The 26,298-nt window shown below is 43.9% G+C and overlaps 4 protein-coding genes across 4 annotated transcripts in view; 3 read left to right on the forward strand and 1 right to left on the reverse strand.

Moving 5' to 3' along the window:
* Positions 1-26,298, forward strand: part of LOC146968414 (high affinity immunoglobulin gamma Fc receptor I-like) — a 182,670-nt gene that overhangs the window by 6,145 nt on the left and 150,227 nt on the right. The gene's annotated exons all lie outside the window — the stretch shown is intronic.
* Positions 877-15,977, reverse strand: LOC146968415 (butyrophilin subfamily 1 member A1-like). Its single transcript, XM_085759151.1, has 6 exons — positions 15,956-15,977; positions 14,145-14,247; positions 10,656-10,997; positions 2,186-2,473; positions 1,970-2,095; positions 877-1,025 (listed from the first exon to the last, which is right to left on the reverse strand). The coding sequence occupies exons 2-6, from the start codon at positions 14,236-14,238 to the stop codon at positions 892-894; spliced, it is 984 nt and encodes a 327-aa protein (XP_085615277.1). The 5' UTR covers positions 14,239-14,247; positions 15,956-15,977; the 3' UTR covers positions 877-891.
* LOC146968416 (uncharacterized) lies at positions 3,272-5,339 on the forward strand. Its single transcript, XM_085760347.1, has one exon. It carries the CDS (start codon positions 3,420-3,422, stop codon positions 5,337-5,339), a length of 1,920 nt encoding a protein of 639 aa, XP_085616473.1. The 5' UTR covers positions 3,272-3,419.
* Positions 9,674-10,377, forward strand: LOC146968417 (uncharacterized). Its single transcript, XM_085760348.1, is given in 2 exon segments — positions 9,674-10,063; positions 10,066-10,377. Coding segments are annotated over 2 exon segments (702 nt in total).

Below are 26,298 nucleotides of genomic sequence, written 5' to 3' on the forward strand. Positions count from 1 at the left end.
GCCGAAACGATAAATGCACAGCGCGAGCAATCGCGGCGCTTCGCGGCGCGTCGCGTCTGGTCTGAACTACAGAACCTGTTAACTTGGCCGCCGAAGGGAAGCGGTCTCCGTTCCGCGGCTATTCGCGGCGCTTCGGCGTCCGGTGTGAACCCGGCGTCATCCTGCTCTCTGAAGCTCCAAACCTTCTCATCTTTGTTTGATGTTTGTCACTGTTCATGTTCTGATCTCAAGTGAAGACAAACACATTAGTGTGATGTGGAGAAGATACAGAAAGAGTAGAGGAGATAGACAGTCTATAATGAGATGAACCTTCTCTTTCATGGATTTCACCTGTTTCTTCATCTTCTCCACTTCTCTCTCAGCTTCCTCCTTCTTCCTGTTGGTCTCAGCTTGGTTTGTCTCCAGCTGGGATTGAACAGAGACATGGACAGAGACTCAGTGTTGGACCAGCTTTGTCTTAAAGACATGAATGTGACACATGACTCAGTGGAGACACTTATTGTTACAAACATGTGGACTGGAGGAAACTAAGAAAACCACTGATTGAACAGATTAACCTGTTTGTTCTTTGTCTCCAGCTCCGTCTTCTGTCTCTGCTGTTCATCTTCTTGTTGCTTCTTCTCTCTCTGGAGCTGATGGAGTTCATCTTGTTTCTGTTTCAGCTGAGAGGAAAGAGAATAGAGCAGAGATGAGATGGATTTATTAATATTATTGAGTTACTTTATAGAAAATAAAAAGCAGCAGTCACAGAAGAAACAAACTGATGACCCTTCTTTCTAAAAGTGAGGCTTTTAAAATCACATTGTTTAGCTGGAAGGAAATTCTTTGCTTTGCAGCTCATTTCCGTTATCTTGTTGGAAAGACTTTGGTTTCATGTTGTTTTTTCTCCCTTCACTGAAAATAGTTTTTTTTTTTAATTTTTTTTAACTTTTCCTCTTCTACCTTTGTCTCCAAGTCCGTCTTCTCATCTGCCATGAGCTTCTCTCGTTCTCTTACTTCTTTATCCCTTTGTCTTCTCTTGGTCTCTGTGTAAAATTAAAACAGGAAATCAAAAAAAGTTCTATTCACTTCACTTTGAAGAGTTAAAAAAAACATCTGACACTTAATTTGCAGGTGGGTAATTACATCATAATATCAATTAATTGTGTAGTAATGTGAAGAAAATAAAAGAAACAAATAGCCTAGACATAACAGTCAATGTCACAGTAATGACAAGAAATAACTTTTAATTGTGTAGAAATAGCCCAGAAATAATGGTCAATTGTGTAGTAATTTCAAGAAATATAGCCCAGAAATAACAAGTCTAGTAAAATTGACATAATAACAAATTGTAGTAGTATAGCTGTGAATTACTGCTAAGTATTGGGTAATTACAGAGTAAATAGCGTGCCGTTTCCACGACATAGTGTAGTCGAGTACTTTCAGTAGCTATGTAACCTGATGTGATTGTAATTTCTACTTTCTTACCTTATGGTTAGCTATGAAGAATTGTAAGTACTGTACTTCAATAGTTGTTTCCCAAAATCAGTGGTAGATGTGGCAACTGCTGGAAATGTCACTGTGGTTAACCCATAATTACCGTTCCACTGGCTGTAAAGTGTAGTGGGCTTTGTTCCGTAGAAACTTATGGGTAGTTTCAACATAACTCACATGTTTATAAGAACTTCCACTGTAATAGTCTTGCTCAGTAACCCATTTGGTTGGTTGCCACATCTACCATCTTTCATCCAAATGGGTTACTGGGCAAGACTATTACAGTGGAAGTTCTTATTACCGTGTAAGTTACGTTGAAACTACTCACAAGATTCTAAGGAACAAAGCCCACTACACTTTGCAGGCAGTGGAACGGTAATTATGGGTTAACTACGGTGTTCCCACCACTAACTCAGTCTTTACATTGAAGCCATTCACATTGAACCTGTGAGGAAACTTGACATTGACAAACCACTGTAGTTCATTTGTGACTTACTGATGTTTTGTCTCTTCTTCCACACAAAAAAGACAAGTGAGATAATGATCATGATGGAAACAGCCAAAATAACAGCCAATCCAGTGATGACAGGAGAAGAACTGGACTGGACCTTAAAGAAATCATCTGAAATGAGACAACACACAATCAGATCAGATGGTGTTTGTGTAGAACTAGACCTCAAACTAACACAGTGTTTAAATGTAGAGTTTTGACCTGGAACATGAATGTGAGTGTCTCTGGTCTGGTTGATGGTCTTCTGTTGGACTCTACAGGTGAAGCTGTTGCTGTGTCTCTTCTCCACAGTCACTCTGCTGCTGACAGTATAGAGGACATCAGGACCTCTGACTGTCTCTGTAGGTCCAGCAGAGAGCAGCTTTCCCTCAGCGTCCAGCCACAGCAGCTCAGGCTCTGGATACCAGCCTTTAGACTCACACTGTAACACCACTCCCCCCTTGTCTTTGTCAGTGCCTGCTAAACTGATGACAGGTGACGAGGCAGCACCTGGAGATGGACAACAGGAACATTTCAGAAATACAAACTTCATATTAATGTAATGTTTTTGTGTATATATGCCCTTCATAATTATGTTTTGATTTAAAAACTTGAAGCTGATTTTTGGTTTCGAGTCAGTCACCTAGATTTAAAGCATCTTCATCACTAAAGCTTCAGTGTGGGAGACCTTGATGTAGACCTCCTACATCTATTTAATAGGTGAGGAAGATCAGGTGAAGTTTCCAGTTAGAGCTAGTGAAACATGGAAGGTGTTAGAAGTGTGAGGAGAGTCTTTAACACACATATTGGCCCACATGACAACATCTAATAACTATTAATGTGTATGCACACTACAAATCTATCCACAATGCATTGTCAGTGCATTGCAGAAATGACTCCTTAACTGCTGATGGAATCATTGTTCCACTGTTTCACCATCAGAGAACCACAGACCAGAACAGTCTGGACTGAGATGGTCTTGAGTAGAGATGGTGATAACAGACCACAGTCACTGCAGGAACACAGTGGCTGAGAAGGAGCATAAGGCTGAATGACTGAGTTCTAGTAGATGGAGCAGAGCCAGAAGAACTCTGAAGGCAGCTTTAGAGACTAGAACTAGATTCAGGCGTCCAATGGAGGACCTGTGACCTTTACAGGACCTTTACAGGACCACATTTTGTTTTTGCTTTGCTTGAGTGCAGATGTTTCACTCCTTTGCTCTCCACTTCACTCTCTCTTTCTGTTTTCATTGCAATCTTTTCCTTTTGAAATTTATTTGTATTTTTTCCTGGATACCTACATATCACTGGGAGCCTAATTTATGATAGTTACTGGAGGCTACGACTGTTTTTTTTAAACTGTTTTACCCTGAGAGTGTGGCTTATCAGCAGCACAACCCGGCACTGTCGTGACCGGGATTGAGGAGCTCAGCTAACAGAAGCTAATTAGCAGCAAGATGCCTCCTTTTTCCACGGAGGACTACCACAAACTGCTCCAGAAGATAGCAGTACTGGAAACAAAAATGCATCGGCTCGAAGTGAACGTGGAGATAAATGGACAATATGGAAATGATACTACTCTGCCGATATTCCAAAACAGTGAAAGGGAGCAGGCTAACACAAGGCTAACAGGCACAACCAAGGCACGGCCGGAGCCAGGTGTAAATGGGAGTAAATCAAACAGTCCTCCCTGGAACTCTCTTGGTGCTAAGCCAAAGCACCACAAAATACCTCCCTCAAACACGGGAAGACGATTATCAGGCAGAACCCAGCACTCGGAGATGGATTACGACACCGAGTGGCCTGCACTGCCATCACACAGGACTGTCTCCTCAACCCCAAAACCACGGAGAAAACAACCACGGACCAAGGCTACGAGCAAACTGCCCCAAGACACAGGGATTCTACTTGTGAACAGATTTGCTCCACTTTCACAGGACCCAGACTCCCCAAAAGAAGGCTCATCTCCCAGGACCAGAGAAAGGTATGAGGCTAAATCTGATGCTAAAGGGCTACAGAGAGAGCTAACCACTGGGCCTCAAACTCTGATAGTGGGTGACGGAGCTGTGTATGACATAAAATGCTTTTGCAGCAAGAACAACACCAAGGTACTGTGTTCTCCCAATGACATGGTGTCTGATGTTTCAAAAAAGATCCTGAAGATTGTTGCTGAGCATCCAACATTGAAATCGCTCATCATACACACAGGAGCCCTTGATGTTGTGAAGCAACAATCAGAGCTATTAAAACGAGACTTCATGGAACTGATAAACAAAGTTCAGTGTTTAAATACTGAGGTGTTTTTCAGTGGACCTCTGCCAACAGTTCGGCTAGGAGATGAGAGATTCAGCAGGCTGATGATGCTGAACAGATGGCTTAAAGATACATGTACTGCTCAATCACTGAACTTTATTGACAACTTCAACATCTTTTGGGAACGCAGGCACCTCTTTAAGGCAGATGGATTTAGCCTTAACAAGTCAGGAGTACAGCTGCTAAGTGCCAACATCTTTTACTTTTTGCGTCAGGCACCAGCAGTCCCTGTCAAGGACAAGAGACAAAACAATCCAAAACAGCAGATAAGACGGCGCTCTGGTGAGGGCGCTGAGATAAGGATTGACAACGGAGGACAGCAGACTCAGAAAGAACCTGCAACGTCATCATCTGCACCCCAGCAACTGGATTATCCACCAGCCCCAACAACGTCATCATCTGCACCCCAACAAGTGGATTATCCACCAGCCCCAACAACGTCATCATCTGCACCCCAACAAGTGGATTATCCACCAGCCCCAACAACGTCATCATCTGCACCCCAACAAGTGGATTATATACCAGCCCCAACAACATCATCATCTGCACCCCAACAAGTGGATTATATACCAGCCCCAACAACGTCATCACCTGCACCCCAACAAGTGGATCATCCACCAGCCCCAACAACGTCATCACCTGCACCCCAACAAGTGGATTATATACCAGCCCCAACAACATCATCACTTGCACCCCAACAAGTGGATCATCCACCAGCCCCATCAGCTCAACACGAGGAGTCTCCCTTAGCCCCAAAAGCCCCAAAGGGGGAGTCTCCCCCAGTCCCAACAAGAGACTCCCAACATTCAACCCCCCGAACCCCATCCAGCCCCCAACTCTCTTCATCTAGTCCTGACTCCCCATTTCTGGATTTCCCTGACAGGATGAAGAGCTTTCTCACTAGTGGAATCCAACTAACACCACGCCAGGGTCTCATATTTTCCCCCATTAACCCCCCACATCATCCACCCCCTCGCATTCCACCGCGTCAGAAACAACCCTCGACCAAAAGTCACCGAGCCCCCCCACTTCCTCTGAATCACCATATCATTGAGTCTGAATGATATGTGCCGGGTCCAGGCTGCAATACTGATATCAAGAATGTTCTTTCCCAGGAAAAGTCAGGGCCTATGGAGTTCAGGCAGCTTTCTCAATCCCTGTGGTGATGGGTAACAGAAAAGTGATCAAACTGGTGAGAAATAAAAAGGTTTCAATTAAATCTACCAATCTAGTGAGTATAGCTTGTCAACCTCGAAACTCACCAGTGTCTCCTGTTATCTCCACAAGGTTAGCTCTACTTAATATAAGATCACTAGCCAACAAATCCTTGTTAGTAAATGACATCATTATGACCTATAATCTAGACTTCTTACTTCTTAGTGAAACATGGCTGACTGAATGTAGCTGTGCTACCATCCTCAATGAGGTTGCACCAACAAATTTCAGTTTTATGAATAAGTGTCGAAGTGGTAAGAAAGGCGGGGGAGTTGCTGCCATTTTTAAATCTGTATTTCAGTGCAAGGAAACTATATTTGGTGATTTTAGCTCTTTTGAATATCTCTGTTTTTTAGTAAAGGGGGATCCAAAAGTTCTCTTCCTAATTATTTACAGACCACCAAGATACCCAGGAAAATTCTTTGATGAGTTTGCCGAACTGCTGTCAGTTATCTGCACTGACTACAACTTTTTTATCATAACAGGGGATTTTAACATTCACATAGACAATAACATGGACACAAATGCCAAAGAACTTTGCTCTCTTCTTGACACTTTTGGCCTCTCCCAACATGTGAAAGGGCCCACACACACCCGAGGCCACACTCTGGATCTGGTTATCTCTAGAGGTGTTGACATTACTTCTGTTGATATCAAGGACTTGGCTCTTTCTGATCATTTCTGTGTGTTCTTTGACTTACAGATAACTCCGGACATGCAGTTACCCTCTGTATCTGTTAGGAAAAGGTTCATAAATGAGAATACCAGTGTTAAGTTTATGGAGGCTATAGTCATGTCACCAACTGTGAGTGCAGAGACAGTTGATGAACTCCTGGATAATTTCAACTGCAAAATCTCAAATGTCATTGATACCATTGCACATTTTAAAACTAAGATGACCTTGGCCAGACAGAGAACACCATGGAGGAACACTTTGATGGTAAAGGCTCTGAAAACAGAATGCAGGAAAGCTGAGCGTAAATGGAGAAAAACTAAACTTCAAATCTACCATGACCTCTACAAACAAAGTCTTTGTAATTTTAACCATGGGTTATTCAAGGCTAGACAGCAACACTTTACTGAAATGATTAATAAGAACATCAACGACACTCGTGCTCTGTTTGCTATGGTTGATAAGCTTACAACCCCCCCAAAAGAGATAGCTTCAGAACTCTTTTCCACAGAAAAATGCAATGAATTTGCTTACTTCTTCGATGAAAAAATCAAATCCATAAGGCTAAATATCAACACAAATCAGCAAAATAATACAATGATGCAATCCCTAAAATCACCTAGGAATAAATCAACGGTAATGTCAGAGTTTAATACAGTTGACCAAAAAACCTTAGAAGAAACAGTTCAGCATCTTAAAACATTGACATGTTGTCTTGACACAATACCATCTGACTTTTTTAAAACTATTATAAGCTCTGTCCAAACAGATCTGCAACAAATAATAAATTGCTCACTTCAATCAGGCACGTTTCCTAAACCCCTGAAAGTAGCTGCCATCAAGCCACTCTTAAAAAAGAGAACATTGGATACTACCATTTTAACCAATTACAGACCCATCTCAAATCTTCCCTTTATAGCCAAGATCGTTGAGAAAGTGGTTTTTAATCAACTCAGCAACTTCTTGAACTCCAGTGGACTCTTCGACAAATTTCAATCAGGCTTCCGACCTCACCACAGTACAGAAACAGCTCTTATTAGAGTGTTAAATGACATAAGGTTGAACACTGACTCAGGCAAGGTGTCAGTTCTGGTCATGTTGGATCTCAGTGCTGCGTTTGACACTGTGGATCACAGTATACTGCTGGACAGGTTGGAAACCTGGGCAGGACTCAGCGGGACAGTCCTAAAATGGTTCAGGTCCTACTTAGAGGAACGGAGTTATTTTGTGACCATTGGTAGTTATCAATCCGATCGAGTGGCTATGACATGTGGAGTTCCTCAGGGGTCAGTCCTTGGACCCCTTCTGTTTAACCTGTATATGCTGCCTTTGGGTCAAATTCTACAGAACTCTAATGTCAACTACTAGAGGTCGACCGATTAATCGTTTTGGCCGATTAATCGGCGCCGATAGGACGTTTTACAAACTATCGGAATCAGCTGAACTTGGTTCCGATAGTGGCCGATGGCTGCAGTTTTTTCCACAGCGCCATAAACTGCTTCTTCCCTGCCGCTCTCTGTCTCTCTGGTCACTGAGGGGCGGGGCTGCTCTTCACACACACACAGAGCATGGGAGAGAGAGAGAGACGGGCGTGTGCAGCGGCAGCAGAGGAGAAGTGACCCAGGTGAGGGTAGTGTAGGTGTGGTGCGACCGCAGTAAGAGAGAGGCGGCAGGTGGAGGGGCTGACTGGAACGAAACTCTCTTGTTATTTAATGAGAAACACTGTAGTATTTTCTCTTAATCATATATGTACAGGGTTCCTGCATAGATAATGTGGTGGCGGCTGCCACGCTAAATATCTCACCGCCACCAGCTCACGAGTCAGTGTTTTTTTTTTTTTTCCCCTCCGGCTTTTTGTGCTTTTATTTTGAAAGGACAGCTAGAGAGAGACGGGAAGGAGGAAGAGAGAGCGCCGCAGAGTTGGGGCAGACGCACAATAATAGCTCTTTACACTACAAAGTTGGGCTCTATGGGCTCTACTCGACTTGGTTTAGGTCCTGTTCCATAACAGCTGAGTTCCTCCTCAGTGGGGACGGGGTCGTCATATCACGGCCGCTACGTGCGTCTCGCTCTCTTTTTTCTCTCCTCCCGTCAGCTCCAAACACACTCGTCCAACTCGATCACGATCATTACAGCGTGGTTTTTCTTTTTACAGGCTATGGGTTTTCCACACAGTAGAAAAAATTAGATAAAATTAATTAATATATAATTTTTTTTTTTCGTGGGGGGGAGGGTATCGGCCGATTAATCGGCTATCGGCTTTTTCCTGCTCCAAACTATCGTTATTATATCGGAATTTAAAAATCCACTATCGGTCGACCTCTATCAACTACCATAGTTATGCAGATGACACACAGATATATCTTGCACTGTCTCCAGATGACTGCAGTCCAATAGAGTCATTATGTCACTGTTTAGAGCAAGTCAAAAATTGGATGAGCCAAAATTTCCTTCAGTTAAATCAAGAAAAAACTGAGATCATTGGGCCTCATTCACGAACCGTTCTTAGGAACAAATTTGTTCTTAAGTCCTACTTACGAAGTTTTTACGAAGATTGTGGCATTCATGAATGTTTTCTTATCCAGAATTTGTTCTTAACTAAGAACAAAATCTAAGAACAGTCAGGAGTATACTTACGCACTTTTAGGTGCTGAGAGTTCTGCAAAAATAACCGATTATAGCGTTTTCTTTTGTTCTGCAGTTGTATGATATTATATGATTTGAATAAGAATTATTTTCTTATCTTTTATGATGTTTTTAATAATCATATATATTAATAATAATAATTGACAAATCATTGCAGTCTCTTAAAAAACATTATAGACACTTAATTCATATCAGTTGTTTTTTTTCTCTTTTTTTGGGGGGGGGGGCATACAGCTGCCGATATGATTTTTTTTTTCCTAATTGTGGGCTGCAACAGTGCACACTACACACAACTGTTTTTTTTTTCATAGGTGATAATATGATGATATTTATGATGGCACACGTGAGAGTGTGGTCTCTCTGATAACAACCTAAGAGCTGCATCCACTGCTGACGCTACTAAATATAAATATAAATATAAATATAAAAATATAAACTAAATATAAGCCTTTTGTTTGTTTCTTTGTCTCATTCCTGCCGCAGTAGCGCCACTTCACTACTTAAGTTCTTTTTACGTTTGGAGTCTGGTGCTCCCTCCCAGATTTTCATTTGAGCATTTCAACTTTCCTTCTCACTTCACTTTCTCTGCTCAGTGCCTGTGGGTTCTGCACACGGCCCTGCAGTCTCATGCCCTTTTACGGGCATTGATGGGGAGGTTACCTATGCTAATCCTATGGTAATTAGACTCACCTGGCACACGCCCTCAACTTACGAGGAGATGGCTTTCATCAAGTAGGAACACAGCTGCGAACAATTCTGAGGCTTACGAACGCGTTGATGAATCTGACGTAGGGTTTTCTTAAGGAACTTCTTAAGAACAACTTAAGAAAGAATCTAAGAAGGTTCTTAAGAAGATATTGGTGAATGAGGCCCATTGTTTTTGGAAATAAAGAGAAGAGGGTTGCTGTCAGTAAACATCTTGAGTCACTGTATTTAGAAACTAAAGACCAAGTCCGAAACCTTGGCGTGCTGATAGACTCAGATCTGACCTTCAACAGCCATATCAAATCAGTCACCAAATCAGCCTTTTATCAACTTAAGAACATATCCAGAATTAAGGGTTTTATGTCCCAAACTGATCAGGAGAAGCTGATTCATGCTTTTATCTCCAGTAGACTAGACTACTGTAACGGTCTTCTGACTGGTCTCCCCCAAAAAAGCATCAAACAGCTGCAGCTCATTCAGAACGCTGCAGCTCGAGTTTTAACCAGAACAAAGAGATCAGATCACATCACCCCGGTTCTTAAGACCTTACCTGACCTTGGCTCCCAGTCAGCTACAGAATAGATTTTAAAGTTCTGCTACTGGTTTACAAATCACTGAATGGTTTAGGTCCAGAATACATGAATGACATGTTAGTAGAGTATAAACCCAGCAGAGCTCTGAGATCTACTGACTCAGGTCAAATAGTGGAGCTCAGAGTTCAGACCAGACATGGTGAAGCAGCATTTAGCTGTTATGCTGCACACAAGTGGAACAAACTACCAGCAGAACTGAAATCAGCCCCAACTGTAAGCACTTTTAAATCCAGGTTAAAAACATTTCTCTTTTCACGTGCTTATAGCTGAGAACTTAAAACTTTATCTATTTTCTTTTATTTTACTTTTATTTGCTCTTGCTTTTAACTCTGTTTGAGTGTTTTTAATGTTTTGTCTTTATGTAAAGCACATTGAGTTGCCTTGGTATGAAATGCGCTATATAAATAAAGATGCCTTGCATTGCCTTGCCTTTAAGGCTGATTGAAGGACAGGCAGGCTACTGTTCAAACCAATATCACTGACTGATCCTTCACTGGATTCACTGACTGGACGACACCAAACTGCTCACACAGTATTTCTCTACTTACCAACAAGAAGCTTCACGGAGGATTGAGTTTCCTTGTCCGGTATGATACAGTGGTATCTCCCTTCATCAGCAGGTTTCACTCTGGACAGTTTCAGTGAAATGTTTCCGTGCTTCAGTTCATCAGTGAACAGTGATGTTCGTCCTGAGTACGATGGATGTTTTACATCTATCAGTTCCTGACCTGAACGCTGCACATGGACAAAGGCGGGCTGCAGGTTAGTCTTCGTCCACCTCATCGTCTTGGCAGTAACATCTTCAGCAGGTTTAAGGCGACACGGCAAAATGATGTCATCGCCAACTGTTGCCACTATTGGCTGAGAGGAACCAATTAACTGAGACTGACCTGAAAAGAGAGGAGATTAATTTCTGCTGCAGACCAAAGACCTACATCGATGGAGCCCCCAAAGCATTGAGTTGGGAACTACATTTCGATCACTGATCCCAGATGGGACCTTTAAACCAGCTGAGTTATTCTCTTGTGCATCAGAGAGCAAAACATCATGTAGTGTAATGCAAAATATGTATACTGTATCAAGACTATGAGAAAGTATTGCACTGTAACATTAACTGGATTTCAGGAAAACAGTCTTATTGGATATTAATGTATTTGACACTTAAGAAATCAACAATTAATAACACTTTCTCTTCACTTATTTCCTTTCATTTGACTTGTTTTGTTGTTGAATCAAACCTCAAAAGCGAAAAACAGAAATTAGTTTCAACATTGTAAATCGTAATCACGATCATACACACCATCAACCCTGTAACGCCCGCCAATGTAATAATGCCCACAAACGTAATAAACCACAAACGTAATAAAAATATGCAGCTTTTAATGTAATAATCCTGCAAACGTAATACATTTTCCACAAACGTAATAGCCGCTGCCTACTACAAACGTAATACGCGATTTCCCACAAATGTAATAACTATTACGTTTGCAGAGATTTATTACGTTTGTGGGGAAGTGAAAATCTTCAATTTTCAATGTAATAAAATGTAATAACGCAATGAATAATGGTCGTTGTGTTGGTTGTTTATATCTACTAATAGCCTACTGACTGTGCGAAATCCAGCTGCTGACTCTCCACTCCACGATCACGGAGAGCCCACCCCACCCTGCCCACCCCGCAAGCAGCAGTTCTCTCTCTCTCTCTCTCTCTCTCTCTCTCTCGCCGCTGTCTGTGGGAAAATTGAATTGAATTAATAAACCTTTAGATGCCTATTTAGACTGATAAGTGTTGTGTTTACCTTTAAAAAAAAAATCAGGCTATCTCCCTCTGTCAATCACAATCTGTGTCCTCTGTCAGTATCAGCCCTGTCAATAAACAGGGGGAAAACCCTCCGACCTAATGTTAAACTAACTTATCCCTTTTGAAGGGGTCATGCCTATGTTCCCACAGCCCTATGTTCCCTCATTTCTAACTTTTGTTGTCACTGAAAATTAGGCCCTATGTTCCCTCAGCCCTTTGGTCCCACCGTTGGTTGGGTTTAGGCAATGAAGAAAGGAGTTGGTTAAGTTTAGTAAAAAGACCAGGTAGAGGCTAGACAGACCAGATCGGTAGAGTCCAGATAGGTAGAGAGAGTCCAGAGGGAACATAGGGCTGAGGGAACATAGGGCTGTGGGAACATAGGCACGCTCCCCATTTGAATGTACACTAGGGTGTGCGCGCTCTCCACCTGGCTGAGCTCTGTTGTCCCCCATTTTAGCCCCCAAAAAATCACAAGCACTTTCATAATGTGATGCGTGTGTGTTACTTTGTTATTTCTGTATGACAGACCGTTGCCAACACACCGCTATGGACGCGATCTGGTCAGAGGAGCACAGAAAAGAGAAAATATGCAGGATATTTACCTTATGTTTCATTTAAACTGCTTGGGACTAATTGTAATGACAAATGACTTGCAGCTTGTTACAGGGAGAGTGGAGGCTCCTGGCTAAAAACCAAACCTGCTGATCAGAGGCTCGGACCCGTTGTCATTCTCCTCTCGTCTCGGAGTCCGCGGCTCAAACGCGCTCCGTAAACTGTAATCTCTTGTTTGACATATATGACGTATGATGTTTTAAAACTAATAAACACAAAGTCTCGACGGGGAGCAGACCGTGGTGGTTTTCAATCACACACTCCGACCCCACTTGTTGCATCTTTAGAATATATAATCCAGGGGAAAAAAAGACTTACAAACATGGACCAAAACGGCTCCATAATACGCACAAAAATCCAAAAGAAACGAAAATTAACTAAAAAATTAACTAAACTGCATGAAGTGGTTGTTGTATGCCTGACAGAGGCATGCGTAAAACTATCCAGGCTATCTATTTAAAACACACACCATACTTGCAAACTGCACCACTGTAGGGGGGTCTTAAATAGTAGGAGTCAAATACGACGAAGAGCCAGTCGCTCGAAACGTTGTCTTTATTATATATTTATTTATTTATATAATATTGTTCTACTTCGGGAGAAGACAGTGTTGAGTTCTCTTTCTGCCTCATAACTATATGTACAGTGCCATGGATTTATCGTGGAAGAGTGAACTGCTGATATTTTGTCTTAGTAGTGCTGAATATGACCAAGCCACTGTCTCAGTGCTTAAATATGAATGAATGACAGCGTGTCGCTGCCGAGAGAGAGAGAGAGAGATGCCTCTTTCTTTTCTTTTGCTTCTTTTGCTTTTGCTTGTGTACATTTTTGTCCTCCGGCTTATGAAACGCGCTGTCCCCTGCAGATGCTTCTATAATAAACATTTGCTTAGGATTGATTGTGATAGGTACACGGTTGGGAGGAAGAGAGAGAGAGAGAGAGAGAGAGAGAGAACTGCTGCTTGCGGGGTGGGCAGGGTGGGGTGGGCTCTCCGTGATCGTGGAGTGGAGAGTCAGCAGCTGGATTTCGCACAGTCAGTAGGCTATTAGTAGATATAAACAACAACAACCAACACAACGACCATTATTCATTGTGTTATTACATTTTATTACATTGAAAATTGAAGATTTTCACTTCCCCACAAACGTAATAAATCTCCGCAAACGTAATAGTTATTACATTTGTGGGAAATCGCGTATTACGTTTGTAGTAGGCAGCGGCTATTACGTTTGTGGAAAATGTATTACGTTTGCAGGATTATTACATTAAAAGCTGCATATTTTTATTACGTTTGTGGTTTATTACGTTTGTGGGCATTATTACATTGGCGGGCGTTACAAACCCTAACACTAACCCTTAAATTTAGATCCATATCTTCAATCAAAATAATCTTACCATGTCATATCTCAAGAGAGAATTAAATGAAGAAGTTACTGAACATATAATTAATGTGAATGAAATAACCATAATAGCGTCTCTGTGCTTCTTCTATTCAAACTGCATCCAGGGCAGACAAAAGGCTGCCCAGGTGTTCCCCCAAGCCTTATCACCCTGGTGCTTCTCACTCTCTGTGAATATTTAGAATGTAATGCATCTCAACATTGATCTTATCTGTATGAAGTTACCTCTAGCAAAGTGCATCAGAAGAAGTTGGATGACCAAGACGCCGGTGGTTGTGAGTGGAGACTGAATGGAGAGTCCATCCATCTGATGAAACATTATGCAGGTCTGGAAAAGTACAAATAAACTTTTGAACTGATGTTTAGACACCATAAGAAGTGGAGTGAAATATACACAAAATCCTCAGCAGCCTTCAAAATAATGGACATTATCATTGTCTTGTCTGTTAAAGCAGAAGTAAGCGATCCGGTCGTTTTGGGAAATGCTGCGTTCCAGGCAGGCTTTTGAAACCGTAAATTACAGCTTCTAGTCACGACTTACGACTTTGTAGCGTTCCAGGCAACCCACTCGTGTTTTTCTGACCTGTTTTACCTGTGAAAGTCACTATAACGGCCACTCGTAACTTCCGACCCGTGAACTCGCACCAGATCGAACTGGTACGACTTCACAGGACGGAAAAACACGAGTTACGGGTTGCCTTGAACGCACCATAACGTCTTGTCAGCCGATGGAGTTAGCAGCCCCCGCCCTCGTCATGGATCTATTGGTCCTCGTCCCTACGTCACCACATTCAGGCGCATCCCTTGGCTGCACATACAGCCCTTCATGCCGTTCTCTCTCCTCATTGGATAAAACTTGTAGGATACAAGGAAAGTTTTCTCCTCGGCTCAGAGCAGAGCAGAGTGACTGAGAGACCCGTGTTTCGGTCCAAACACTCTATGTAAGTGATTGCTGTCGGAAGATATAACTATTTAAGACTTATATTAACACAAAAATATTGCTTACTTCTGCTTTAAAGCAGAACTATGCAAGTCGGCCGGAAATAGCTCGCTCCTTCGTTGGTTTCTCTTTTTTCCCCCTCTCCGGAGCTCCCCCACAGTTCTGGGAGGCACATGTCACTGTCGTAAAAAAAAATAAAAATAAAAAACTCGCCGCCACCACCTCCTCCACCCCCTCCAGGTGCTTGTGTTTACTGCTGAAGGTAGAGAGCGGTGTTTGCTAAGCCCTGCTAACACGGAGCTAATGCTAACACGGAGCTAACGCTAATACGGCCACACACAGACAAAGACACAAAGACAAAGACATACACACACATGAAAAAAGGTTCCAAAACGCGAAGGCGTGTGTTATCTAAAAGATCCATGGTGTGTGTGTGTCTGTGTTAGCATTAGCTCCGTGTTAGCCACAAGCCAAACTTCATCAGTACAAACATTTCATGTTTCCATGGTTTCCTCCGACTTTCCGAACTCAAACCAATCACGATTCATGACATGCATGACGTCATCCGCGTTCTTATCTCATACTGCCGTAAGGCAGTTTCTCGCGATAGTTCTATCCATTGACGAGATTTGTAACACCGAGACGGACGACTGATCTTGCAAGTGCGGTTTTCAGCCAGTGGGGGGGGTGAGCGCATTGGCCTAGACCCCATTCACCTCATAATAGGTCACTCAACCATCACAGTGTCTCTGAGCCACAATAATTACAGCCGAAATCCTGCATAGTTCTGCTTTAACTAATCATACCACTCAGTTCCCCAGTGAAGTTACAAAGTGCTCATGTGTCGACCTCTTCTGAAGCTACAACAAACAACAGACAGAACCTGCTTCCTCTAAGTTCACATTTGATCCAGTGTTTCAGTTCTGGACCAAACCACACTTCATCTTCAAAATCTTCACATATAATAATCTATTTAAGACAATGAGTTGTTATTGTTTTGTCGTTTCCATGGACACCAAAACTTTACAACTTTATAGTGGAGAAACACTTGTTTTAGAAATCATTTAACTTAGAAGAAAAATAATTGAGAACGTACCAGTTGCTAGTTGTGTTGCTCATTTCAACTGACGACAGGTGTAAAGTCTGATAATTATTTACTCATGATCATAAACTGCAGTTAATTAACTGCAGAAACCTTTAGATTTATAATCTCATCTCAAATCATGTACAACTTCCAAACTGTTAAAGTTCAACCAAGCAAGCTAGGTTTTTATTTATTTATTTTTAGTCATATATTCATTTTTGTGTACTGTATGTGGAACCACAAACATGTGCTTGACAAAAAGTCATCAGTTTTAGGCAGTTAGTCTACCGCACGAGCCAGCTAGGAGTCTTTACACAACAATATGTGCTAGAGCTCATGGGAAATGCAGTCTTCATTCCAGCAAAACACTACCGCTTTTGTCCACAGGGGGCACCAAAATCAACACAAAATGAAAGTTCTTTGTAGGGGCTTTAAGGAGAAGCTCAAGGGGACAGGGGAAGCTTCAGAAGAGGTCGACACATTTGGTTGGTGAAACGCAGTCATGTGACAGAACCTTCCGCCTTCCTGTCAGTCGCCGCTGGCCAGAGTCGCTCCCGCAAACCGTCCTTTTTACCCAGTTTTAGCGTTTTTATCTCAACTTCTTGACAACCCACTTTCAGTAACTGGTTGGCTTTAAGTATATATTTGACCTGGGTGAAATATACTAGCAATCGGACGTGTGGATTTCACTCCTTTGGCGTTTTAAACCTGGCTAGTGTTTGCACAACTAGCAAACAGGCCCCGACTGCGCTGGCACTGATTTTATCAAGAACTGTCTCTTATTCGGTGTGTATCCGGCTACATTCATCAATCAATGCCCCCATGGATTAAACAAACATCTGGGATTACATCGGCTACGGACTGGAACTTTGCAACCAAGACCTACCTGAGTTTTCCACCAATAGCGGGCCTCTTCCCAGGCCCTCGCCGGTAGGTCTCCTCTCCGTGCTGTTGATCTGATCTGTTATTGTTCTGCTAATCCACCGCTGCGGGCTCCTACGGAGCCCTGGTGTGTAAGTGTCCTACACGGCACAGTCCAGTCATCATTTCAGACTGCCCTCTGTTCGCTCCCGTCTGGTGTTGTTGGCTGCCTGCTGGCCTCTGTCCTCTCTGTTTCAGCCATGACTCCACTCCCATCCGGCTGTGTCAACTGCACCTGTCTGGCTGAAAAGATCCAGGAGCTGGAGAAGAGAATCTCCAGGCTCTACCAGATCCAGGAAGACGAGAAGCTGCTGGACACCATCATCTTCGCTCTTCTGCACCCCGACCCGACTGGCACACCGGAGCCTGATCCCGCCGCCGCCGCCGCCGCTGCCGCTCCTGCCGCCTCTCCTCCGGACCCCGCTGCTGCTGCGACCGCCGCTGCCGCCTCTGCCGCCGCCGCCGCTGCCGCCTCTGCCGCCTCTGCCGCCGCCGCCGCTGCAACCACCTCTCCCCCGGAGCCCGCTGCTGGGAAACCTGCTTCACCCCCTGAGTCTGTCTCCATTCACCGTGATCCCACGGCTGATCCTCCACCCTTCATCCACGACGTCTCCTGGACAAGGTTCGGAGCTAAACCTAAGGCTCCGGTTAGCTCCACTCCATCTCACCAGGAGCACTGGTCCCAGATCAGTGCCCGCACCGGGAAAACAAAGTTTCCACCACAGGCTCCAGTCTTCCACCTTCACCTGGAGAACAAGTACAGCATCCTCGACCTGCACGATTTCCCCCCCTTGCCCCCGGGATCCCAGCCTGCTCCTCCGCCCCCGTCCTGTCCACCTGCCGCGCCGGAGCGCTCCCTCACCGGGTCCCGCCGGCTGTCAATACCGTGCTTCACACCTGCACCGCAGCGGGCCCGTGTCCCTCCTGCCCTGTCCCCACTGTCCTCCCCGGAGAGGCTGAGCTCCCCTCCATCGTCCTGTCCCTCTCCGGTCACGCAGTCTCCACGTCCTCTTTTCCCTCCGACGACTTTAATTGTAGGTGACTCCATCGTAAAAAACATCCGCTTTTTCAACGCAGTCACACGGTGTTTCCCCGGTGCGAAGGTCCTTGACATTTTAACACATCTCCCCACTCTGTTGAAAACTCTGCCAACTTCCATCCAGAGAGTTATAATCCATGTCGGTACAAATGACACATCCCTCCGCCAGACTGAGCTCACGAAGAATCACTTCATCCGACTTTTAAATTTCCTGAAAAACTCTGAACTCTCTGCATTCATCAGCGGCCCCATCCCCACTTCTGGCCGTGGATGTGGGCGTTTCAGCCGAGTCCTCAGTCTGCACACCTGGCTCCAGTCTGCGTGCCAAGCTCACAGCATTGCCTTTGTGGACAATTTTAATCTTTTCTGGAACCGCTCATCCTTTTTTAAGTCGGATGGAATACACCCTAGCTACGTAGGTAGCCGCATGCTAGCGGCTAATCTGCAGCACACTGTACATTCCTTCCCACATGACTGACTGTTTACTTCCCCCCCACTCACGCCCCCCTCTCCCTCTGTGGTGCACTCACTGTCGACAGCTTCTCCCCAGAGCTCCCCCTGCTGGCCACACCTGTCATCGTCTCCCTCAGCTGCTGGCCTCTCCATCATTACTCTATCCAATAACCACAGCAACACCCAACCACTCCCTATTCCTGTCCATATTACAAACAGACACCACTCTGGCAGAAACACCACCCGGACTGTTAATCACTCTGTACTAGCCAGCCCATCTATGCTGGCTTCCACTCACACCAAATATGATAACTCATCTGTCAGCTTCGGACTTCTCAACATCCGCTCACTTACAAACAAAGGACACCTCATCCATGACCTCCTCACTGACCGCAAGCTCGACTTCCTCTGTTTGACTGAAACCTGGCAACATCCAAATGACTTCTCCTCACTAAACGACTCCACCCCACCGGACTTTACTTACCTCTCCCACCCCCGTAGCCACGGCCGTGGGGGAGGTATTGCAGTCATTCACCATAAGAAATGGAAAGTCCTGCCACAGTCACTGCCTGTCTTCTCCTCATTTGAACATCTTGCACTTACACTCCCTGGACCCACTCCCACCATCATTGCCACTTTCTACCGCCCTCCCAAGCCCCACAGTGACTTCTTAAATGACTTTGCCATCTTACTCACCCATCTATCCACTCTATCACCAAACATCATATTACTAGGGGACTTCAATATACACATGGACAACATTAATTCACCCCTCACCAGAGACTTTTCATCATGCCTGGACAGTTTTGGACTCCATCAATTCATCAACTTCCCAACACACACAAAAGGACACACTCTGGACCTAATCTGCTGCTCTGGCCTCACCCCCTCCAACTGCACAGCTGACGATCTCCATGTGAGTGACCATTTCCTCATCTCTTTTAGCACTGCACTCTGCCTCTCAAGAATCAAGTCACCACGCTTCATTTCATTCCGGAACTTAAAGAACATCAACATTGACACTCTCTGCTCCAACATTGACACTATTCTGATCCCGGACTGTTCTACCACCTCTGACGAAATGATAACCCTCTACAACACAAGTCTAAGCAACATCCTCAACTCCCTCGCTCCACTCAAAACACGCTCTGTCTCCTTCTCCACAACTGCCCCCTGGTATACCCCTCATCTCCGCTCCATGAAAACTAAAGGCTGCCAACTGGAACGACTCTATAAGAAAACTGGACTCACCATTCACAAAGAAATGTACATAACCCACATACGCCATTACAAGGACTCAATCATCCAAGCCAAAACAAACCACTACTCCGCTCAGATTATCTCCAATGAAGGAAACACCAGATCACTGTTCACACTGCTCAATAGAACTCTCCAGCCACCTGACTCCTTACCTCCCCACCTCTATTCAACTGACACCTGTAACTCCCTAATGCAGTTTTTCAATGACAAAATCTCCATCATTCACCAACACTTAGATTCAGACTCACTTCCCTCTCTCCCACCTGCACTTCCTCTCCTCCCACCAGCACCTCTGCCACACTGTCAGCACTTCTCTAGTTTCCAACCTCCCACTGACCTTCAAATCTATGACCTCATCCGTAAATCCAAACCCTCTACCTGTCAGCTTGACCCCCTTCCCACCACCCTTGTCAAATCTTGTCTCCCCTCTGTGCTTCCCCTCATATCCGCCTTCATTCACTCTTCACTCACCACTGGAACTGTTCCCTCACCCCTCAAAACTGCAGCTATCACCCCTATTCTGAAAAAACCTGGCTTAGACCCCAACAACTACAATAATCTCCGCCCCATCTCCAACCTACCTTTCATATCCAAAATCCTTGAAAAAATAGTCGCCACCCAATTACACACCCACTTAACTCAAAACTCCCTCTATGACCCTTTTCAATCTGGTTTCCGCCCCCGCCACAGCACCGAAACTGCACTCATAAAAATCACCAACGATCTTCTCACTGCAGCTGATTCCGGTTCACTTTCCATCCTCATCCTCCTCGACCTAAGTGCAGCTTTTGACACCATTTCCCACCCCATCCTCCTTCATAGACTCTCCTCCATCGGCATCACCCACACCCCCCTTCACTGGTTCCACTCCTATCTCTCAGGCCGCACTCAGTTCATCCAGCTCAAATCATTTAAGTCTGACCCCTCCCCAGTCACTACAGGTGTGCCCCAGGGCTCTGTCCTGGGGCCCCTTCTCTTCATCACTTATCTCCTCCCCCTTGGCACCATCTTCCGTAAATATAACATCCATTACCACTGCTACGCGGATGACACCCAGCTCTACCTTTCCAGTAAACCAAACTCCGCACTCCCACCCTCTTCCCTCATCACCTGCTTAACCGAAATCAAATCCTGGTTCACTTCCAACTTCCTCAAATTAAACAGTGATAAAACAGAAATCCTTCTAGTTGGCACCAAATCTACACTATCCAAAATTGACCGTTTCCCCTTCTTATCGACAGTTCCTCAGTTTCCCCCTCCCCTCAGGTTAAGAGTCTGGGTGTCATCCTTGACAGCACTCTATCATTCAAATCTCACATCAATAACACCACTCGGGCTGCCTACTTTCATTTACGTAATATCAATCGACTCCGTCCCTCCCTCACTCCCAACACCGCCTCCATCCTTGTCCACAGCCTCGTCACCTCCCGTCTTGATTATTGCAACTCGCTCCTCTTTGGTCTCCCTCACAAGTCTCTCCATAAGCTTCAACTGGTTCAAAACTCTGCTGCACGTGTCATCACCAAAACCCCTTCTTCCCACCATATCACTCCCATCCTACAGCAACTTCACTGGCTCCCGGTCACATTACGAATCCAATTCAAAATCCTTCTGTATACTTTCAAAGCTATCCACAACCTCGCCCCTCCATACTTGTCTGATCTTCTCCACATTGCCACTCCAGCACGCTCCCTCAGATCTTCCTCCTCTCTCCACCTCACTGCCCCCTGCTCTCCTCAGCACCATGGGGAGCAGAGCTTTCAGTCGCTCTGCTCCCCGACTCTGGAATTCTTTACCATCTCACATCCGTAACATTGACTCTCTCCCTCTTTTCAAAACAAAAATCAAAACCCACCTGTTTCAAATTGCCTATCCACCCCACCACCCCTCACCCTAACACTTCCCTTTTATTCTGCACAGTTTTATTTATTTGCTCTCTTCATTATTCATTCTTACTGATGTGTTTATTGTTGTTTATTTTGTGCTTTTTAATGTTGTCTATTCCGTGCTGTGTGTTTTGTTTTGGTATTATTTATTGATGATTTATTCTGTGTTTTTGATGATTTTAACTGCTGTAAAGTGTCCTTGAGTGGCGTGAAAGGCGCTTTCTAAATAAAATTTATTATTATTATTTTATTATTATTAACAGAACTTGGGCTCCACACTCTCCTGGGTCAATTCCTGTCCAGGAGCAGATTTTACCTAACTCTTGAGTCCTGCCACACCCAGAAACACTCACACGAGATGCATACTTAATTACTGGGTGTGTACCTGGCAGTAAATTGGACTGGCTCCTGAACAAATCTGCACGTATCAGTGACAGTACCTTGTTTATGCTGCCATCTGCTGGAGCAGCAGCAGCAAGACCTGAACAAAGAAGACTGGACAAACAGGTTAAAACAAGGAATTACTGTAGCAAGTGGTTGTGACATCATATCTCAAGACTGAGAGACCACCGCAGCCTCTGAGAGCCTGCCCCCCTTCTGCAGCAGCATCAGAAATAACCTCCACAGGAAGAGGAAGTTGTCACGTACGTTCTACTTCAGTTGTATTTCAGCTCAACGCTCAGTCTGCAGCAAGACGACATGGAGGTCACAGCTCTCTGCTTCAGACTGTGTGAGTACTCAGTGTCACATTTCTTCTCTTTCTGTCCTCACTTTTATATGTTGCTGCTCATCAAAGCATCTGTTGCTGATTTACAACATTGCTCCTTTGTTTCTCCAGTGATGCTTGGATTACTTCTGCTGGAGACACAAGTTCAGAGTCTTTATGCTCAGGGAAGTGGTGAGGAACTACATTTTTATATTTTACAATCTTTCATGCATCACTTGTCGAAGAATGTTGACGTGTTTTATTTGTGATGAGTGCATGAGATTTCAATTTTTCATTAACTTACCTGAAAACAAATGGCTCTTTTCCACTTCACAGTCATGACATTCAGAAATAGGCAAAAATCTGCAAAGTCACAACTCCACTTCCTGGTATAGTACCAAATTAATGTTTCCAGACTCAGTCAGTCAGGCGGTCAGCTGACGTCACGTTTAGTATCGCTTCGGCTCGCTTGGAATCAGGGCCGAGGTGTTACCAAAGAAGTACCAAGTACCAGGTACTACTGAAAAAACAAAAGAAACAAGTAGAGCCGGGCTGTACCGTGCTAGTGGAAAAGCGCCAAAACTTGAACTGGAAGTTTAACAAGATGAGCTAATTCAACTATTTCTTATACCGCCTGCCACAAAGTCGATGTGTGTTGATCCACTGGAATTTAGTTCCTCTTGTGATAGATATTGAAATAAACGTTTTGGATGCTTTTTTTGTGAACTTTCAGGTGCAGCTTCCCTTCGTGTTGCTTCAGACCATCTGCAGTTCTTTGCATTTGAGTCTGTCTCTTTGCATTGTGAGGGAACTGATGGTTCTGCTCGGTTCAGAAAATTCCAAAATGCTACAGTGTTAACTCCACTCTGCGACATGAAGAGGACATCATCAGGGTCGTCATGCACCATTGATGAAGCCTATCCAGCAGACAGTGGAGAATACTGGTGTGAGACTGACGGAGGAGAAAGAAGCAACTGCATTGACATCACCATCACTGGTACGTTCACTGTTCTTCTGAAGCCACTACAGATCTACTGTGAACATGTAGTAATCTGAGGTTTCTCTCTGTTTTATTTCATATATCCACACATTTTTACATTGTATAATTTTGTAGTATAAAACAGAATGTGCAGGGGAGTCATAAAATATAATTTATGGTCTTTGGCCTTCTTTGGATTTGGTATTTTTTCTGGTAGTCTGGAGATGTTTCCATCTGTCCTTATCATTATTTTTTTATACACTTTATTCTATTCTCTTACATTTTCTACTGAGAGTAACTCATCAAAGTTTGCTCTTCTTCAACATGTTCTTCAGGTGGCTCAGTGATCCTGGAGAGTCCTGCTCTTCCTGTGATGGAGGGAGATCCTGTGACTCTGCGCTGCACAAAGAAGGCAACTTCCACCAACCTGAAAGCTGTTTTCTACAAAGACAACATCCCAATGAACAACAGTCCAACATATGGGATCAGGATGAATAAAGTCTCCAATTCTGATGAAGGACTGTACAAGTGCAGCATCCAGGGAGTTGGAGAGTCACCAGAGAGCAGACTGACTGTCAAAGGTGAGAGAGTTTCAAAATAAAAGCCTGTAGTTTGATATTTTGGCACAAAGTCATATTATAGCAAAGTCCCCTACATCCATCCCATTCTCATGAAGGTGATATCACAGAAACACCTCAAAGGGCACTTGTTCAAACTTTTGTAAGCACAAGATCTCAGCAATGCCTTGGGGTAACTTTTTTAATTTACCAAAGAGATTAATTTGGACTCAAGCTTGGACAAACTGACTAGAGTCTTGTCATCAAAGGTCATTGTGGCCTCATAAAGTACAATGATGATATTTTCTATCTAAAAGGTCAAACGGTTGCAGTTTATAGCTGCAGGTGAAATGTTTCCAACTGTTCATTCTGTTTCGTCGAGTTTGAGTAACGCTTACAGCAGATTTTTTCTGTCATCATTGCAGAACTCCACAAAGACACTTCTAGAGACACTTCTAGAGACACTTGTCTCTACTCAGACAACTTCATCCATGTCCTTGTCCTCATGAGGACCATCTTCACTGTTCTTATGTTGGTTCTGCAGCTGCTGTTGTTGGGACGACTTCACTTTGGGAAACTCGGATGTTCGCAGAAAAAACTTGACGACAGAAACGCAGGAAACTCGTGAAGGACACACACACGGTGCTGTTGTGTGTTTTAATTTGATCTGTGTGTGTGACTTGAGGTTTTTGTGCTGGCTGAGACTAACGTTTAGATGCTACAGATGCAGTTTGTCATTAAAACACATTTAGTCACATGGGAAACTCAAGACACCAGCAGTGGTGAAGACTGGTATTCTGTCTCACAGGTTAAAAACCACAGAGCGACTGACTGACACATCAGCTATCCATATAAAGACACATGTTGGTTTTTCTCTCTGCTGCTCTGTGTTTGGTTTTAGACGCTGTAGATGCTGCTGATAATTTGAGCTTCGCGCATACAAACCACATGAGAAGATGCATAAAGTCTAACTCTTCATAAAGCTCTGGAAGGCACCACACTTTGAGAGCAATTTTAATACTTTGGCTATCTTCTATCTTCATAAGTTATAAGTCATAATAATATCTTCATGAGTTCACTTTCAATTATATCATTGTAGGCTATTGATATAACTGTTGGCAGGTTGTTGTTTTTTTTTTAAGTTTGAGAGTACATCTCATTTGGTTGAGGATCTTCAAGATTTGATCCATGTGTGCTACTATCATCTGCTGTCATCCATCTGCATCTCTATCCTGGTTGCCACACACCTTTGGACAAGGGGTCATCCACATCTTCATCTCCATCGCAATACTCACCTTGGAACATTCACTGTGAAAGAGGGCAGTAGGACTTTGAGTGCACTCATTGTATTTATTTTATTCATTTAAACTTTTGGGACAATTTCCTTTTTTTTATTAAAGCAGAAGTAAGTGATATATTTGTGTTAATATAAGTCTTGAATAGTTATATCTTCCGACAGCAATCACTTACATAGAGTGTTTGGACTGAAACACGGGTCTTGTCAGTCACTCTGCTCTGCTCTGAGCCGAAGAGAAAACATTTATCGTATCCTACAGTTTTTATCCAATGAGGAGAGAGAACGGCATGCAGGGCTGTGTGTGCAGCCAAGGAACGCCGTGAATGTGGCGACGTAGGGACGAGGACTGTTATGGTGCGTTCAAGGAAACTCGTATTTTTCCAACCGTGAAGTTGTACCAGTTCGATCTGGTACGAGTTCACGGGTCGGAAGTTACGAGTGGCCGTTATAGTGACTTTCACCGGTAAAACAGGTCGGAGAAACACGAGTGGGTTGCCTGAAACGCTACAAAGTCGTAAGTTGTGACTTGAAGCTGTAATTTACGATTTCAAAAGCCTGCCTGGAACGCAGCATTAGCGAAAACGACCGGACCACTTACTTCTGCTTTAAGTTTTCTTTTTTGGTTCAAAAATATTCAATTGGCCAATTGTGGTCCAAACAATGCTACCTAAAAGAACTGTATATTGTGAATCCAGCTTTGAGTGATGATGGCACTGTAGTATTTCAATGCAGTATTCACTTTAATTTACTTAGCTTTTTGAGATACTGTGTTGTGAAATATCTTTATTGGGTTCAATAAACCTCTTTTAAAACTGTCAGTCTGTTTTTGTGTGTGTTATTTGGGGTTTATATTGCAGGTCTAATTCAACAATTAGGCAGGTAACTCTCAGCAGTCTCCTCGTCGAGTCTAGAATTAAAGTCGACCCTTATCTTCCTGTTTGATATTTGAGGGTGTTTTCACACCTGCAGTGTTAGTGCGCACTAAATTTAGATCGCACAAAATTTGGTCCCGTTTGGGTCAGTCTCTCGCACTCTAATGCACCAAAACTAGTGCGGCCTGAGGAGGTGGTCTCGTCTCGGTTCGGCTCCAGCCGAACTCTGGTGCGCACTAGTTGGTGTGTGAAAGCAACCACACTCTGGTGCGACCCAACTGCCAGGCGAACTCAACAAGTTTGAGCTAAAAGGGCTCCCGTAGTCGTTGACAACGGGTTAACGCAGCGGGGAGACCGTCCGGTGCTTGGGTCCCCACAAACGAAG

The sequence above is a fragment of the Trachurus japonicus genome, chromosome 18 (genome assembly GCF_045865225.1).
Source record: "Trachurus japonicus isolate A0001 chromosome 18, Traja_1.0".
NCBI classification, from domain to species: Eukaryota; Metazoa; Chordata; class Actinopteri; order Carangiformes; family Carangidae; genus Trachurus; species Trachurus japonicus.

What these genes read in the sequence shown, in the direction of transcription:
- LOC146968415 (XM_085759151.1), bottom strand. Translation starts at nt 14,238, where the DNA reads ATGTTTCATCAGATGGATGGACTCTCCATTCAGTCTCCACTCACAACC. An exon ending in CTCCGTGAAGCTTCTTGTTG is followed by an intron (nt 2,474 to 10,655) that starts GTAAGTAGAGAA and finishes GTCCATCTCCAG; the next exon opens with GTGCTGCCTCGTCACCTGTC. An exon ending in GAAGAAGAGACAAAACATCA is followed by an intron (nt 1,026 to 1,969) that starts GTAAGTCACAAA and finishes AATTTTACACAG; the next exon opens with AGACCAAGAGAAGACAAAGG.
- LOC146968416 (XM_085760347.1), top strand. Translation starts at nt 3,420, where the DNA reads ATGCCTCCTTTTTCCACGGAGGACTACCACAAACTGCTCCAGAAGATA.